This window comes from Melopsittacus undulatus, chromosome 2 (genome assembly GCF_012275295.1).
Source record: "Melopsittacus undulatus isolate bMelUnd1 chromosome 2, bMelUnd1.mat.Z, whole genome shotgun sequence".
Taxonomy (NCBI): domain Eukaryota; kingdom Metazoa; phylum Chordata; class Aves; order Psittaciformes; family Psittaculidae; genus Melopsittacus; species Melopsittacus undulatus.
Genome location: NC_047528.1, coordinates 87,484,527 through 87,503,854, shown reverse-complemented (window position 1 = coordinate 87,503,854; position 19,328 = coordinate 87,484,527). Strand labels below are relative to the sequence as shown.

Here is a 19,328-nt window from a genome sequence, read left to right as displayed (position 1 = left end):
CACCAACAAAGAAGTACAGTTAGCCTGAGAGGCAGAGGCAATGTCTTTGAGAGAGAAGATGGAAGCCAGGTTCATCAGAGCAGGATAAAGCTGATGCCTTCAAATCTAGCTATAGGAATGAGTCATTTTCATTGTCTTTGTAGTAGGGGTTGTGCAGACTGTCCCTTCAGGCCTGATGTTCCTGGGGTGACAGGAAGACTACAGTTTCCCCCTATTTCCTTGGTTGCCTCTTGTGTTAACAGTTGTTAGAGTCACTTTGGTACTGGATCTAAAATTAATTGAATTATATTAGACAGAAACAAGAGTTTTCTCAGTCTTCCATGCAAGGATGTTTTGAAAGCCTCTTTGACTTTGTATGAGTACTTTATATGGAATACATATGTATGCACAAGGTATTAAACTGATGGATTAAGAAGAAATGTTCCAAGATCTCAAAAGTGCACTAAATTTATTTGTTGCTGATACCTGGGCAGGTAAGAAAGCTCTCTATATTGATTGTGTTTAGGAAGGAAGTGATTCTGTAGACTGAAAGGACCAAGGACTGTATGAGATGATGATGAAGCTTCACAGTTGATGTGAAGACCTACATAAATTTTCTTATTATCCTAGAGATTAATATGATGCAGAGGAAAAAAATGTGGTGAAGATGCCTATTAGAGAATTCTTTATTCAAGTGCACTTGGGTATTGACATCATACTCCACAACTGAAGAACAACCACAAAGTTGTTATATTAAAGGCACTAAATATTGTTGTTGAATATATGCAAAAGCAGTATTTCTTAAAAGGAAATACTAAATCATTAACTGCTAGTCTTACTCCATTTTCAATCAAAAATTGTCCCATTGCCACTTTTATTATAGTTATACATACTTCTTATATTATTCAATGCCCTTGCCCTGAGAATTTGCAAGCCTGAGGACAATAGAAGAATAACAGTCTGCATTGTGAAATTGGTAAACTGAAGCACAAAAGAATGAAAATGTTGCCCATGATCATGCAGAAAAGGTCTAACAGGATGAGGAACTGAAGCTCAGTATCTTAACCACAGTGCTGTCCTCAGCACATCTGCTGAAATACAGCATTTTAGTTAATTAAAAAGACAGGGGTTTGTGGAGGAGAGTTGCAGTGTAGGGGAGCTTCAGTTGTTGAAAGGCAAACTTCACTGAACAGAAGAGCACACATGTAGTGATGTGGGTGAAGAGAGAAGTGTGGTAACATCAGGAGCAGGGCAGGTTCATTTCTGTGTGAACAGCTGGAGAGTTGCAGTGGCAGGAAAGGAGTTGTGTATGGGAGGAAGAGCAAAAAACAGTGATGGAAAAAGTGGAATTGAACTGGTGAAGATAGGAGATGGTGATAACCTTAACTTGGATGTTTATCCTGGTGGAAAAGATGTAAAAGAGACAGCTGAAACAGCTGTTCTCAGGAGTCTTCTTGAAGAATAGGTAAGAAGTTGTGGGGTAGATCAAAGGTAGGTAGGTGGTGGGATAGATCAGAAGTAGATCTTGTGAAGTTGGCTGGTTAATGCTTCGAGTCCATGGGATTGCCAGTGCTTGTGCCATAACCCACAAATGAGAGCTTGATGGTCTGAGTGGGTGTCTGCAGACATAGTGTGATCAGAGAAACATAGAAGTTTCCCTCTGTATTTGGCATTGTGGATAGTACTTGTGGCTTTGCGGAAAGGAGCTTGGAGAGGCTTAAGGATTGCAGGAAGATTTGGTGAAGGAACAGCTGTCAAAGAAGAATTTCTAACTTTGATTATAACTTTACAAAAGTAAAATAAATCGGCTTTGGGGAAAAAAAAGTTAGAAATGTGCTTTTACCATTGCTGAAATCTCAGAGTGACAAAGTAAATGGTCTGTGGGAGATGTATTTTGGTGACTTTTAAAATTGCTTTATGGAATTGGCTGCTGTAGTTGGACATGGATTTGGACAGATAAGGTACTACTAAATGACTGAAATTTAAACTTATATTTAATTTTAGAAACTGCCTTGCTATAGTTTGAACTTTGGAAAATATTAGAAGCATTAGAAGAAATCTATACAAACAGAGAATTCAGTGCAAAACACAGAGGAATGCAGAGGCCAGTGTGAACTTGAGAAACCAGAATCAAAGCAAAAAATACCAGGACAGTAAGAGTGCACAAGAGCTAACTAAAGATAAGGGAGTACAGAGTGAGGAGAAGAACAGTAAACTCAACGACATAACAAAGTCCACAATGTTCTTCCAGAGCCAGAATGCTAATTACTCTTCCCATATAAAAAGAAATACTCCCATAGAGAGTCAGACTAGAGATGGCAGTGCAAGTGTTTTGTAGATCTAATTCCCAGTTAACAGGACTGTGGCTGGCTGATACTGTCTTATCAAAAGGTCATATATATCCCATGGGGTCGAGTGTAGCTTCCAGTGCAATCCAGGCCCTGCAAGCCAGACCAGAGTGGAGCAGCTGGCTGGTTTCCCCAAGGTCAGCCAGCTGAAAAAGAGAGAGGAGCTGCCTGCTGGCTGGGTTCCCAAGGCTGGCTGGCTGGAGAGGAAAGTACGAGCAGGAAAGTGAAGCTGCAGTCAGTTCCTCCAATATAACCATTATCTTAAGAGTTTAAGACTTCCCCTGAGGCCTTGAAATAATCGTGTTTTTGCCATACTTGATGGTGGCCAAATCATGACCTTGCTATGTTCTCGGATGAATAAGTGAATGTATGAAGCTCCCTTGTTTATTGTGTTTCAGGGATAATAGTGGTTGCTTCTCCTCCTTTTTGTGCAAGCAAAGAGTGTACAAACTCCAGGTGTTACCCATTCCTCTCTTCTCTCTAAATACACTCTTGAGTAGCACAGAGGTAGTCAGAAACCTGTGCTGGAGACTAAATCATGCGCTGCCCAGTTTTGTGAGCTCCCCATAGTCAAAAGGCCTTCTTAAACTGATGCTGTAGTTGCCAAATAATCAGAAGCCTTAAAAGAGGAGAAGGTATGCTACAAATTATAGTGTGGGAACTTGATGCCACCACAATTGTCAGGGAAAAACAGTACCCAAACTCCTTTTACAAGAGAGCAGCATAGGAGAGCTTTAGCCTGGCCAGCTGAAAATATTTAAAATAATGCTTGGTGGTGCTAAATAAACTGACAAAAGACAAAAGAAACATCAAAAGTAGCCATCCCTCTTCAGCAACTCAGGTGTTGCATGTGCCTAGATCCTCCTTTAACAGCTTACAGTAAATTTCTAGAAGTAGAAATGTAATTATTCTCCAGAAAGAAGGACAATTTTAAAAATGCCGAAACCTAACCTCAGCTGATCAGCTTTTATTAAATTTCAGATTCAACAATATAAAATGTATCCTCTACATGGATAGATCAGGCACAGTGATACCTAATAAAAGCAAAGGATTGCTACAGATGTTACCTCTTCAAGACGTTTTCCATTAGGAAAGAAATTTTTGTCCCTCAGAACAAAATGGGCATGTGTATTATACTTTGACAAGTGATATGAAAAACCAGCTGAAGGCTTATTCACCAGTTCTGAGGTGAATATACCCTCAGAAGATAGTTCATATTAGAAAATTGTCAACCATTATTTTTTCACTAACATGATGACTCACCAGGATTTGTACTCATGTGGGGACTGATCTGACTTAGCACGTTATCTGTTGATTTTTGTAGGCGTGACCCAACAATTAGCCAAAATCAAGTAATATATTTTGAAGTAAGTGGGTTTGCAGTTTTGCAGTTTTGCATTGTGTTAAAACGTGCTAATGCAGTTTTGCATTGTGTTAAAATGTGCTAATTACCATGTTTTCTAGCTAATTTTTCCATGAGAATGCATTGTAAATATGGGTATAACTAGGTTTAAACATGTAGAGGTTCAAATTTGTCTTACAATCCAAGGTCAGTAACCAGGGTGTCAGCTTTGGTACATGTGAAACATCAGGATGCTGAATGCATCTTTAAATAATTATTTTAATGGGAACTTAAAGTAAATCTGCTTTGTTGCTTTATTCCCCTGAAAAATTAAGGGTATGTTTTCATTGTAGGAGTTAGAATTTAACAAACAACTCTAATAATGTGGTAGTGGGAGGTATTTCCACACAGATTAGTCCTTAGGGAAATAAAGTGAACAATAATAAATTTCCATGGACTAGCTTAGGAATAAGGCCCTTCAAACACCAAACAAAGCCACACAACGATATCTTTCTCCCTCCTCCTCTGACTCTATTCCCTCTCTTTCCAGGTCCCTCTCCACTCCCACCTACCTCCAAAACAAAATAGCAGTGCTGGAAAATCATCAAACAGAACTCAGTGGGAAATAATACCAGATGCATAGCTGAAGGGCACTGGATAGAGATCCAGTTCTGTAGTGAGAGATGAGATAGACCTTTTAGATGATTGTGTCTAATAAATTATTGTTGTAGTATTAGGTTAGTACTGGAACTATTTTTAGTCTTAGAACTTTTGTGTATTTATTATAGTTGCCTTAAAGTTGTACCTTTGATAATTACTGAAATTGTTGGGAGCCTATGGTGGTAAGGAATTATTATTATAATATGAGTTGGTGGTTCTTGCCGGTCTTAGCGTTATAAAGCTCGTGTTACAGAGGTATCAGGGTTGGTAAGTCCCACAAGGAGCCTGATGTTGAAGGCTGGACCATCTTTTTATTTCCTGCAGGGTATTTTCACACAACTGTATCGAAGTATTAATGTGGCAAAACTTTCACTGTTGTCCTTTCTGTTCTCTCATAATGGGAAGAGTTCAGTCCCAGCTGTGCTGATCTGCTGTTCTTTGTGAACTCTAACTTCACTTGGAATAAATCATAGCTTGTCATCGTCTGCATACCTTTCTTTAATGTATGAGTTAGGTATTTGTTTAACCTACAGAGTCTGTAGCTTAATAAACTGTTTCTAAAATACTTGTAGTATCACAAAATTGTTGAGGGTGGAAGGGCTATCTTAGGATCTTCTAGTCCAACCCCTCTGCTCCAAGCAGGATCAGCTAGAGCCAGATGGACAGGGCCATGTTCAGTCAGGTTTTAAGTAACTCCAGGAATGGAGACTTTCACAACCTTTCTGGGCAGCCTGTTCCAGCATTTGATCACCCTCACAGTAAAAGTGTTTTCTTGTGCTCCTATGAAATTGCGTATCTTTTTATTTGCGCCTATTACCACTTGTCCTGTCAGTGGGCATGACAGAGAAGAGCCTAGTTCCATCTTCTTCATTCCCTTCCATCAGGTATTTATAAACACTGATAAGATTCCCCCCCAAGCCATCTCTGTTCCAGGCTGAACAAACCCAACTCTTCCAACCTTTTGTCATAGGAGAGATGCCCCAGTCTCTTTTAATCATCAGTTGAGTTGAGTACTTTTGAGGCATTACCCAATTCACTAAGGTATTTGTGAGTTTTCAGCTGATAGGCCAATAGCAGTTTTCTTCTCTTTTAATGTGGTAAATGTAAACAAACACAATTCTCTCCAAAGAGCAGTCCTTTCATTTAAAGACCATCAATAAGAAAATTAAGTATGTGCGTATTTTAACAAAGTTAAAATGTCTCTTTTTCTCTTCCTCCATCCCTTTGCTTTCTCTTTTGGATAGTGTTCCTGTTAGACTATGGGTTAGGAGTTCCTGGCTCTGTATTTTTGGGATGGATTCTTTACTAGCGCCCAGCAATCAGCCCAACCCACCTCTGTTGTCTCTACTTTCATTGTGCTCCTTAAGGAAGCTCAGTTGGATGCGCCTGCCTCCATGTTTGATAGGTCACACTTTTTTCCTTGGTGGGGCAGTTTTTTTCTCTCACCTTAGTGGCATATTGCTCTCCTCACACTGCAGAGTGTACAGGCATAGAAAATTAGCAAGATCCTTAGAGCAAAGGATGTTTACTCTATAAATTTGTTATATTTTATGTATTTATTTACTATTTAATTATTATTTTACAGGAACAATTGTTCGACGGCATCGGATTCCACTTCCACCTCCTCATGAAGATCAGTTCTATACTATAGATCATTTCAATATCAACACAGAAGTAACCTTTTATGCCCGAAAGTATAAGATCACTGATTGTGACCAGTTTACAAAAAATTTCCTGAGGAAAATGGGAGTTAGACTAAATCCTCCCACAAGTCGTCCAGATGATCCCTATACCCTAGAGAGGCAAAAGGTCAGATGAGGCAATAATCATGAAAACTTGATTAAATAGAAGTGCCGTTGCTATCGCTATTAGCAATATGCATTATATAAAATACTTGCAAATAGAAAGTAGCTATTTCAGCATTAGTAAATCCCAAGAGAAAACTTGCTTTAAAAGATTTTATTTTATGGCTCATTGTACTTACATAGTACCGAGTTTCCCCTGATGTGTTCGCATGCCTTTTGAAAGAGAACGAAATTGACTGGTAAAAATGAAAGAAACTTCTCAGTGTTAAACTGAAAAAGAAAAAAAATTGACCTATGATATATTCTACTTATGATTATGCTTGAACTAATGCAATGATAATAAACACTTTTAATGGAAGGTCTAATTGGAATTGTGGTTCAAGGACACTCATGTCTTCCTGCAGACTCACTTGGTCTATTCATAAGTCATCTTTCATCTCTAGCCCACATGTTATTAACAGCTTTTTGCATATGTAAATCAAATTCTTCTGTTACACAGAACCCAGCACTCTGCAGTTTTAAGAGTTTTGAGGTTTCATTTGAAGGCAGTTCCCTCTTTCATGAGTATATGGGAACACATACACATCTCCTCCAAAAATCTCACTTGCAGCTCTTAGATGCTGTATGCATTCCCTTCTGCAGGATTTGTGGTCTTTACTCTGGGAATGGTAGTGAGAGTGATGTTTCCTGTAAGGAATAGTGACAGTTTCTTTCTGTTCTGTTTTTCTTGATCATGAGTGCAGATGGCACTGTAATTTTTTCTTGACCTGACTCTGTTAGGACTGTTGGCCCACCATATACAGCCGGTTGTGATAAATCCATCATAGTAGTCTGAAAACAACAAATACTCCATGAATCTGTTTCATTAATCTTAATCCTCCTGTCGAGAAAACTGCTGCAGCTCTCAGCAACAAAAATGGAAGATAGTTGTGACTGCGATGTGTACAGCAATTTGCGTGTCTCTGAGGCACCCTCAGGCCCATGTGTTGGTTTCACTTAATTCATGCTTTCAGCCTTTTTGCAGTCCCCCAGTGAAAAGTAATATTTGTAATACATCTCCTAGTTCTGCAGAGGGGTGACTCAGGCTGGCTATAGGTTGCTTTTCCCTTACTCAAATCTTGCAGGTAACAGGTGTGTATTAACACATGCCGAGTTGTCTTGATATTGGCAGGCTGTATTAAGATTATAGATGGTACTGCATAACCTGCTTAGATTGTGGGGTTTTTTTGTAAAAATAACAAGCAGAACATTCACATGTTGCACATATGTGTGCCTGAAGAGGATGGAGAGGAGAAAAAGGTTTAAGAAATAAGAGAAGGCTAAGAGTTACTGAAATCTATGTCTTAATATTCTTACTTGTTGAGAAATTGCAGAAAAGTTATTCTGGCTGCTTTATGCTCTCGGTTTCCTGTGACTAACTTCTGCAAGGTGATTTTTTTCATTTATTGAGGGCAGATTGCTCCAGACTGCTTTGAACAGAGTTAAATTGGTTTGTACCAGACTCCCAGTAAATAGCCAGAATTTGAAGGTATGAAAGGAACTAAGGAATACTATGAGAAAGTGAGACCAATGAAAAATGTAGCAAATCCCTTAGGTTCATATTTCTGTGTTGCTGGAGATGATACCCCATGGCTGTTGATGTTATCTGGCTCTGTGGCTGTATTTGGTGGCAGATTGCATTTTCAAAGGTCAGGATGGAGGAAAGATGGTGCTGGGAAGGTAAGTAACTGACTTACAGCCTATGAGCATGGTGATGCCTGAAATGACAATCAGCAAGGACATTGGCAGGCAGAACTTGGTTATGCTGAAATAAAGCACCTTTTCTCTTTCAGATTTTTAAGGCCAGAAGATATATCAGTGGATAAATAGAAATTTAGACAATGATATAAACTACTCATAGTCAACAGTGCTTTCTGTTCAGGCAGTTAAGCTTACACTGTCACCATTCTTTCAAAGCAATTTTGCAGAATTTTGTAGATTAAGACTGTCTTGCCTCTTTAACCCATTTTGGACATGATGGATTTTGTCTTAGGAAAAACACCCTGTTCATGTCACCATTTTTATGTGGCTGTAACTAACAAGATGTAAATGCAGTCTTCAGATTCAAATCATCATCGTGGGATCCATTTTAAGGCAGTGCTACTGGTTTTGCAGCAGCCATGACTGTAGATGACCTTTGTCATAGATCACATCAGCTGGAACAGGTCTTTAGCTGGAGATTTCCTATTCCTTTTCAGATTGTTGGGTATATGTGGAGAGGAGAACATATGAACCTGGCACCCATCAACTGTATGACATAAATCAAAAGTTAATAGATTATGGCTTAAAGCTAAAAGAAAGAAGACATCAGACAGGAAAAGAATAATTAATTCTTTATGCCAGATTATTTATAAAAAATAATTTCCAAGGAAGTAAATTGGGAAGGTGAGGCTATTGGTAGTTGTAGTCATCAGATTACCATGGATAATTTATTGAAATAAATTAACAATTCTCTGATCTGAAGGATGTTATTGCAAGAAAAACAAAGATCAAAAAAATCTAAAAGTGTTTTCATCTGTTTTCTGAGGGCACAGCAACCCTGAAAATAATTATTTGGTAATGGCATAAATAGTGTAAATGTAATTGTGTGGCATTATTTGAAAATCCTAAAAGCATATTATAAGATTAGCTGATACCCTGCAGTTTGGAATCCTGTTTTTAAGAGCAAATAATTAAAAAGTCATTTATCTTAATTTCTCCTTTATCTGCAGATTCTGGATAGTATGACGCCATTTCGCCCTTATGAGCGCATTGACACTTTGAAACAATTTCTAGAGCATGATGGACATGTTTTACGTTTTTTCTGTGTGTGGGATGACCCAGAATCCATGTTTCATGACCCACGAGAACTTGTTCTGCACTATTATTTGTCTGATGATACTATTGATATTAAAGAAATTGTACCAGTAAACTCAGGCCGGGATGCAGTTCCACTTTTCCTCAGAAGAGATAAGCTTCCAAAGGTGAGGAATGAAAATTTCAATTTATTTCAAGTTCTTCAGCCGATTGAGAAACATTAAATGCATTGTTTTGAAAATCCTGCATTAGGATTGTAATGATATTTAGAAGGTGTCATGAGAGTATTAATAAAAATTGCATGATTAGGTTTTACACACGTATTCATAGGGCAGCTTAAGTGATGGAAAAAAAAGTTTAACCTTCTCATGCTTAAATTAAAAGGAGAGAAAAACTTAGGCTGAAAGATATCCTATGATTTCCTTTCTCCTATGTTAGTGTATTAAGTTAAATGTTTTAATAAAGCTCTGCAGTGATGTAAATCCAGAAGATTAACTAATACTGATAAACTAATGTAGAACTGAGGTGAATTCAGATTTGATCCATGACTGGTATCTGGAACCTTTGGAAAAGTACAGATTTAGTATTCTGTAACATTACTTATGCGTAGCAAATCTAGAGTGATCTCTTAAAATTAAGTTCCTAGATCTGGGACCTTATGCAAAGCTTGTTAAATAGGAATCCATGAATAAGCTTTTTCAGGCATTAAATCAGGTGCTTATTGGAGAAGGCTTCTCTCAGAGAAATCTTCAAGAGGGTTGTGTCCTTTGTAACTTATTATGATTATAAAATTAAAGAGCTGGATACATTTCTGTATCACTCTAGACAGATCCTGATGGTGGAATAACTTAAACCCACAGCTGGAGTAAACTGCTGGGGGATCTTTTCCCTTCTTCCCTTCTAATATTGACAATCTATGATGTACAAGAGATTTTGTAGTAAAAACCTAACAGCAAGATATTGCACTTTTCTCACTTTGTGCATCCTCTGTTCCAAGCTGCTGATTTAGCAATGTCTCTGTGTAAACAATCTCTTCTACCACTGAAGTGCATGGGGTGTCAGAGAAGGTGGTTTGGTTACCCACTTTGGTTACCCTGCATCAGCAGTTTGTTAGTAATCTAAAAATATGTAGGTGTTTGTGTCTTAAGAATGATATTAGTGGGCTAAATTATTATTGTAATTTTGAAACTCCTAATAGAAATAAAAATATTAACATTTTTGCCAATAGAATCATGCTGACTTGAATCTCCTGTATTTGTGCAGTGGCTAGCAGAGTAGGACCAACCATGAGTGGTTCTTCTGCATGTTTTTATAATTGACCAATCAAAATAATAGCTTTTAGAGCAGATGTTGACACTGGTGTGTTGCTTTGGGTTTGCTAATTCTGCTTTCTGTTTGCTTCCAAGAAAAAAGAGACTTTACTCTTGGATACACAATAAGATTCTGGGTGCTTCATTTGGCATACAGTACTGGTGTTTGACGTATATGCTGGCTAGTAGGTTTGGTGATATAAATTTGACTTAGAAATTACTGAAAGGTCTCCCAAGAAAATACTACAGTTACAGTCAGTCTATAAAAAACCTGCTAGTTCTAAGGTAATTGAGTTCTCTTTCTTCACTGTTAACGGTATTTCTTAAGAGTTGGTCTCTTTTCTTGCAGCATGCTCCCATGGGGCTGTATCAGCCGGGTACAATCACTGATCGCACTGTTCTCAATGTGCTTGGGAATTTAGTAGGAAACAAAAGCCGTTATATTCTGGACAATCGTAAGGTTGGTTATTATTGAATGCCTCTAGCTGTTGAATTTCTTTATAGTAGCTTTCGTAATTTCTGTAGTTGTTACTCTCTACAACAGAGAAAGTTATTTGTAAAACTGTGTTGCCACAGGAGAATAGATCAAATGAAAATTACTCAAATTTACTGTATGTAAATACCACGCTTGTAAAAGTAAGGTAGCTTAGCATGACCCATGCTAAATAAAAAATATTTTCAAATGGACTGTGAAGGTTATATTTTAAATCACACACACTAAATGACCTAGATTTTAAGGAAGGTTGTGGGATTCTGAGATTTATAGAGCTGCTGTACAAATGTTCTTCTTTTATTAGGCAGGAGCTGTGCACCAGGAATTTTACAAAGACAGTGACCTGAAAATAGGGGCAGTGATTAATGTGTGGGGAAGAAAGATAATTCTCTGTGATTGTGATGAATTCACTAAAGAATATTACAGGACAAAGTATGGAATTGGTAAGTAGTGATAATTATCCTTTCCGTATGAGCATTTTTATACTTCAGAGTTTGACAGAGCTGTCTTCAAATTTTATAACTGACAAAACATGTTCATTAAAACCTTTAGCAATAACAATCTCTTGTAGGCTGTTAACAGCAAAGCAGTAATTTTGCAGGTGATCCAGAAGGGCTTTCTTCTGTATTACTCTATTGAAAACTAACACATAATGTACATGTTCTGTTCCTAACAGCCTCTATTTTAAAACTAGAATGACAAAATAGTCATATGGGTAGACTGCCATTTCTTCTTCTCTCCTTCGCCATCCCATTCCAATCACTATGTTTGCAGTCAGAAAATAGTAAAGAGCGTGTAGTGAGTGGGTGAGTAGAATGAGTTCAATTATTCCCCATTATGCTATATTTCATTTTATATGGATGTCAGAATCCTCACATAATAAGATTTTCTGACACAACAGTAGTACTCTATCACATTATTGGTTTTTACAAAGCAGTTTTCTGTATTCTGGACCATTAGATAAGTATCATGTGAAATTTCAGCACTGAATTCTGGAAACATTTAGCAACTCCATCCATAATGGAAAAGCAGAATAGATGCTTTCATTTATCTGTCTTTGAATCCCTCCAGTCAGACTTGCTAATGGTTCTATTATGGACATCTTCCTGCAAAAGCAACTTAGTTAATTTCTGTCAGTTTATTCATTCAATAAATATAGCTAAGTGTGTGTCTGTTCAGAGATGGTTGGAGGATCCTAATATGGCCTTTCTCTGACACTGTGAAACATAATACCTGAGTAGACTATTTTTTTCAGCTTGACTTGTGATCAGACAGTGTAGTGTTTGGATCAAAGTTTGGCTGCTGCATTGGGGAAATTAAATGATGTAGCACTATTGTTCAAACTCTAAATTTCTTAATTGGCAAAACATGTCTCATTAGGACTTTTTTAATAATAGCTCAGCATGTCTGTACCAAAATAAATCTTTTCTTATTCTAGCTGGTGTGTGAGGAAGCCATATTCAATAACCGTAGTATTATCTACGATAATAGTGAGTCTAACTCCAGAGATGCAAAACAGGGAGTTCTTCCCTGAGAATTTCTTCAGCCAAGACCACTGCCGCTGTTTGGCAGCAATAATCTCTGTCTGAGCAAAATATCCTGGAACAGTGAATGGGGATTTCTCACAGCAGGCAATAAATGAAATGCAGCTGACCATTCTGTATCAGCCAAGCAATGCAACAACACAAAATCTCTCCTCCTATACTGCTGGCTCAGTAATTACTGGTTATGTGTCTGGATGTTAAAGTTAGGTGGTTTGCAAGTTAGGAGAAGTCAGAAGTTGCTGATGTGCAGAGTTCTAGAAAATTGGAACAGTAGGTGATGTAGTCATAGAATCATAGTATAGTTTGGGTTTGAAGGGACTTTCAAAAGTCATCTAGTCCATTCCCATTGTTCTGAGACAGGATAGTGTATGCGCACAGATTGTCACTGACTGGTGTTTGTATAGCCTTTTATCAGCATCCTTCAGTACAGGAGATTTCTTTGCTGCCTGAGGTATCTGGTCCTAACCTTATTGTTAGAAATGCTGTTTAATAGCTACTCTGAAGCTGGTTTATGTAAACTGAGAGAGCAACTTTTTTGTCTTACCTTTATTGGACATGGAGAACAACTGCTCAGTATCATCTTTTTATAACAACCTTGTACATATTAAAACATGATTCCAATACACCATCTTACCACTCTAACCTCCTTCTGGGCCATTTGCTGCTAGGGGAAACCTTTCAGTCCATTCTTTAATATCCATGATAATTTTTTTTCAGTCCTTTCATAGTCCATTCTTTAATATCCATGATAATTTTTTTCCTTCCTCTGCTGTTCCCCCCTGCTTTCCCCCCTCCCTCCCCCCGCCCTCCTGCCAGTGCTCTCTCCAGTTTCTCTGCCTCCTTAACATTATTAAGTATGCAAAGATGTGCTTTATCTTTAGGAAAACTGGGAAGTGCTTTACACATATCTTTAAAGGATACATGATGGCAGAGACTCTGGCTAACATGAAAAAAAAAAATCCACCTTGATCTAGCCCATCTTGTTCACAGAAAATGCACACTTTCTCAGAGCTAAGACATTCTTAGGATTTTCTGTGAGACTCTTTCCTGCTTTCCCCATCAGAATTAAAAAAAAAGATGGAAGTATAACTTTTTGACTAGAAGGAACTAGGAGTAGAATCAGGGTAGCTTTTGGCTTCGAAGCAGGTTTTGAGAGAGAAGGGGTGGTGAGGGTTCACCTTTTATTCTTAGTGAGTTACACATTTTTCTTGTGTCTGGTGGACATACAAGGTGCTGGCAGTGGGCTCAGTCCCACAAAGTGCCCAGCATTCTGCTCCCATCCAGTTAAGCAGTTTGAGTCCAGGGAGACCATTTACTTGAGTAGGAGTAAGCTAGTGGATAAATTAGTTCTTACATCAAGGCACAATGCTTAGCACCTCATGGCATCAATCCAGCTGTTTGTTATTGTGTTTTCACATTACTCCCCTTCAGTTTATGCTCTTCTGCCAAAGCCATTAAAGAGGCTGACATTTATTTTTGACTCTGCAGTTTCAGCATAAGTTGCTTGTTGATGGAATTTGCCCTTTAGGAGAATTAAGGGCAGTTTAGATTTCCCTTGAAGTGCATGATTATGATATCTGATATATTTCCAATGTTGGTGTCTGTTTTACTCTTTATACTGTTTGTAGAAAGTGAAGGAGTGCTTTTCCATGGGTAAACAATAGCTAATGACCTTCAATAGGAAGCTAATGACATTACTGTCATATAACAGTGCTATGAATGCAAGAGAAAACATCATAGTGTGTGATATTATCTGTCCAGACTTGCTAGTGCAGCCTCAGAGGGGAGAAAAGTATTCTATAGCCATGTAGGTGTTGTGATCACCCAGCTGAAAGAAACTGATGTGCAGTGGAGGAAGTTGATACTCATTCTTCTTGCTGAATACAGTATCTTAGCACAAAGTTGAGTATAAAGTGGTCTTTCTTTTAAATGATGGATTGTTCCTGAAGGAACAAACCAAGTAAAATCTGTTTTCCTTCTGCTTTTCATTCAAGGTCCTTGTACTTCCCAGGCCTGTCTGTTACGCCTTTTCGCAGCGCCCTACAGTCCCTCTCCTGTCCCAGCTCTCCTCGCCCTCCCACCCCCTCATTTCTCAGGCTCCCTCCCTGACCTGCTGCCTGGGCAGAGCAGTGTGTGGGGTGATCGGCTGGCCAGTACATGTGTTCTTTTGGCCAGGCAGCTGCTGCTGGATAACAGCTGACTTCTTGCTTTTCCCTCAGTGGGGGCATTAAAGCCTGCTGCCAATTTTCACTAGGCTTGTCAGAGATCAGAGCCTCTCTGGCATCTAACCTCTCTGGTCCATGTGTAGGAGACTGAGCAGCAGCTTCTAAATATACTTGTGCATTTACAAATGCCTTTTTTTCCTCAGGTAACCAGAATAATCCTGAAGTAAGACTCTTCTGTGAGCACTGGATTTTCTTTAATCTTGAATGTATAAATTATGAAGATGGTGGTATTGCCATCTTCTTTTACTTCTTACCTAATCTGTGAAACACAATCTCACAAAAAACACATCTCAGCTGTTTGTTATACATGTTCTTTTATGTATAGAGAAAATCATGTTAACAATGTCATCCCTCCAGGGGTATCACCACCTTTCATATTGCCTAAGGCTAGTGGGATTTTTCTCTCCTGTTCTTGGCTGTAATGCTCAAAGGTATTGGTTCTTTTCCTCTGAAGGCAGAATTTCTTTCCTGTCTGCTGTTTACTGATATTCAGTATGGTTATCACTTCAATCCAAACTATGTAGAACTTAACTCTTCCTTGAAACGTGGTTTCATTTAACATTTGAGGGTTTTCCTGCTCCTTCATTGAGGACAGAAGGTAATTTTACAGTGTGTACCAAAATCTTACAGTGTATACTGAAACTGAAAGCAGCCAAGCTCATTTAAACTGGTTTAATGCTGTCTATGTGGAAGAAAATTTCTTCTTGAGGAATTTAGTTTTTCTTCCTAAGGAGGCTATCACAGAATCATAGAATGGTTTGGATTGGAAGGGACCTTAAAGATCAACTAGTTCCAATCCCCTGCTGTGGCAGGCACACCTTCCACTGGACCAGGTTGCTCAAAGCCTCATCCAGCCTGCCTATGCTATCTTCAGATTGTTTATATGTTAAAGATGTGGCTGGAGCTGTTTTGTTTCTTGCTGTTCCCATTGCTTGTTCAAGTTTCACTCGTGAGAAAAAGTTACTAGTATGTAGCAATCAATCATTTGATGTACTAAGTGAAGTAAACCCCTTGGTGCCAGCCCATCACCTGCTGGGCATCAGTCAGTGTAGTAACAAGGGGTGAAACTGTCCATGGGGAAATTACCTGTGCTATTCTTTCCAGAAGTAGAAACTTGTAATCCCAGACAATCAGCTTACCCTCTATCCACTGTACATTCACACTGAAAATGTTATAGCTTGGAAGAAGAGAACACTGATTCCTTTTCCAGACTGGACAGAGGTAATTTTCTAAAGAAACAGTGATACCCTTGAGAGGAGTGTATTTTATGTGTAAGTTGTCTGTCTGATTCCACCCTAATGGTGTGTAGCAAAGCAAAGATGAAACACATTTTGAGCCAAGCTATGGCTGTATATACTATATATCTCTCAATATAGTATATATCTAACTCTCTCTATATAGAGACATATATATGCTACCGCACCTTGCTGGCCATTCAGAAGTTGCAGAAACGAGTTTTTAACTTCTTTCATAAACTGTATTCCTCCATGGCAATTTCTTCTCGAATTTCTTCATTCACAGGAGAGAGTCTGAATACATAATCCCCTTAAATCCTGGAAGCTGTAGGTAGCACATACATGTTTTGTGTTGTTCTCTTCAGTAAATCTGAATGAAGCAAGGTCATTTTACCTTGGATGGGATGGGAACCAAGTGCTGAACTTTTCTTTGGACTTTGTTTACTCCAAGCTGGAGTTGTGAGGGATCCAACATTCTGTCAGGTGCTAACACAATATTCCTTTTAATATGTAGTTTCCTTTTAGCTTGTAAATCTGATTTTCATACACATGTGCTGAAGTGCATGCAAAGGGAATTGCTTTAGTGTTTCTTAATGAATGTTAATGTGGATACGCTGTGACCTGCATGTAAACTCATTAGCTTGTCTTTTATCAGCTCGACTGAATGTTCCAGCTTCCCAAACTCTTTTGGCAGGATCTACATTGTTTGCAACTGCACAAAGAGAAAAGGTTTATTTCTGCTAAAAAGTGCTGTTCCAAACCTCTGGACTGTGAGGGAGAACCTATTAGTGGAGGTTAAATCACAGCATCGTAGAATGGTTTGGGTTGGAAGGGACCTTAAAGATCACCTTCCAAATTTAAGGTCCAGAAAGTTGGACCTTAAATGCCCCCATCATGAGCAGGGACACCTTCCACTAGACCAGGTTGCTCGAAACCCCATCCAACCTGGTTTTGAACACTGTCAGGGATGGGGCAGCCACAGCATCTTTGGGAAGCCTGTTGCAGTGCTTCACCACCCTCACAATAAAGAACTTTCTCCTTATATCTAATTTAAGATTACCTATTGTCCTATCCCTGCCTGCTCGTGTAAAAGGTCCTTCTCCAGATTTCTTTCAGGCCCCCTTCAGGTACTGAAATTCTGCTCTAAGGTCTTCCTAGAGCCTTCTCTTCTCCAGGCTGAACAAGTCCAGCTCTCTCAGCCTGTCTTTATAGGAGAGATGCTCCAGCCCTACTATCATCTCCATGGCCTCCTCTGGACTCACTTGATAAGGTCCACGTTCCTCTTGTGTTGGGGGCTCAGAGATGAACGCAGTACTCCAGGTGGGGTCTCAGAGTAGAGAGCTCTCAGCAAGAGTAGAGGGGCAGAATCGCCCTTGTTGGTCACCCTTGTTTTGATGCAGCCCAGATCACATTGAGCTTCTCGTCAGTCAACATCCCCAACTCCTCCTCCTCAGACAACGTATTGCGTAATTCAAAATTTAACCTCAACGTTTATAAAAAGCATCAAGATGCTGGTGAGACGAACCCGGGCTCCGCACCGGAGCGCCGTGGGGGAGCTGCGCGGGACCGCCCTGCCGAGTCACCACTAGGTGTCGCTGTGGTAGCGCGGGAGCCGCCCCGCGCGGCGGTGGGACACTCGTGTTAGCGGCACAGTCCGTTTACGGCCCCCGTGTTTGTTGTGACAAGAGTCGCCTCTGTCCTTTGCATAATAGGGTACACGGAAAATGCCTCGAGAGGAGGTTTTCTCACAAGTGGTGGTTAGGAAGTAGTGTAGTGCATGCACACGCTCTTTCATGGTAAAGGTTGCTTTGAAAACTTAGGAATGGACTTTTATATACCATCTGCTTCTGGATCACAGAAAGGGCACAAGTGATTTATAAGGAGAAAAATGTTGGCATGGTGTTGCCAACTCTCTTTTTGACTGATTCAGGTGACGGCATTAGCTCTTCAAGTCAGACCATTCTTCTAAGAGGTAAACGCCAAAGGAGGTCTCATTGTGTTTTCGAGTAGGGGAAAAGCTCTGGCATCTGAATGCTTTCAATATTTTTCAACTTACATACTGCTTTTCAACTTATTTTTCAACAACACACTGTTATTAGTCAAGATTTTAAGAGAGTATGTAACTTTGATCATCTGATACAGCCATATTTAAAACGTTTAATTCACATACCAGTTTAGAAAACATTGTGAGTGACAGCAGTTTTGTCATGCTCCTCTATTTGCTTGAAACCTATGCTACAAGTTTAGGTTATTCAACTCTCTTCAGTTCTGGGTAGAAAAGTTAAGTTTTAAGGAAAATCCCTTTATTTCACAGGACCCACTTTTATACACTGGTCACTTATATCACTCTTTGCCTCCTGGGCTGTGGTTTGTGATCACTCTTCTTTCAGTTTGCCTCGTGGTGCTTGTCTTTCACTTGCTAGCCCAGCCAGCTTTCCCTTCTTCAGGGCAGCATCTCCAACCCACTTGGGTGTGGAGGTGATGCTGCTCTGTGCATCACTGGTTGGCTCTGACCTACTAATTGCACCCATATTGTTGCAGGTTGTAGGGGGCAGCCAGCTGGGCTTGGGGCCATAGCAAAGAGGGCTAGCTACAGCCTGGGCTGCCCAAAAATCAAGGCCATGATTATTGCCCTCCTCTCAGTGCTTGTTAGACTTCCTCAAAGTACTGTGCCTCTTTTGGGTCTGCCAGGACAGGCAATACATAGACCATCCAGTGCAAGTTCAGGAGGGTCAGGGCAAGAGAACTCCCAAGTTCCTGGCCAGCCTGAATTATCCTGTGTTCATATGATTTATGTTTCCATTTGACTCAGGTCTGCCTATTTACTTTCTGCCATATACAAGTTACTTTTTTCCTCTTGCCTTTTCCATTAACCTTATTTAACCAGCAGACTATTATTCTGTTGAAGTTTTATGTGAACCCCATTGGCAGCTCGAAACTGTGTGGCAGTAAAAGAGCAGTGCAGGGAAGTAACAAGGGGCCTAATGGGACCATAAGGTTTTCACCAAGAGAGGAGTAAAGAGGGACCATAGGGTAGCAGGGCTTTTGGGAGAAATCCATGTGGGAAGTAAGTGAATATCCCTGACCAAACACATCTCTGCTGAGTCAAGAGAGCTAATGATGTGTATCTGGGACAGCTGGGACTATTGATGGCTGCACAGAAAGACGTGAGACTGAGGGAAATGAGGAAAAAACAAGCTTCTGAATCTGTGGATAAAGTGATATGTGGACTGAAGCTATTGGCTTCAATGTATGAAATTATTCTTATATAAGTATGATTTAAATAACAAACAAAATTTTATTTATTGAGGCATTTCTTTTCCTCTGGCAAAAAGGGGAGGGCAGGAAACTCATAAACCAAGTATTTACTTAATCATGTTGTCTCCAAGGATAAAATGGAAAAGTTGATGTCAGTATTGTTAATTTATTATTTATCCCTTTTTAAAACTGTTTGGCTTTCCTTTTGCCTTAATGATATTTATTGAACATTTTTAAGATTATGCATGAAATCCTGAAACTTTTGAAGAAACAATAATTTTGTTGCTGGCTGCT

At 39.3% G+C, this 19,328-nt stretch overlaps 1 protein-coding gene across 2 annotated transcripts in view; it reads left to right on the top strand.

Moving 5' to 3' along the window:
• The window catches only part of EFHC2 (EF-hand domain containing 2), an 81,198-nt gene that overhangs the window by 35,849 nt on the left and 26,021 nt on the right, over nt 1–19,328 (top strand). For both annotated transcript variants that reach the window (XM_031051412.2, XM_005151718.4), the window contains 4 exons: nt 5,915–6,138; nt 8,885–9,136; nt 10,629–10,739; nt 11,077–11,215. In XM_031051412.2, the coding sequence (XP_030907272.2) occupies nt 5,915–6,138; nt 8,885–9,136; nt 10,629–10,739; nt 11,077–11,215 (726 nt within the window). The remainder of the gene's footprint in view (nt 1–5,914; nt 6,139–8,884; nt 9,137–10,628; nt 10,740–11,076; nt 11,216–19,328) is intronic.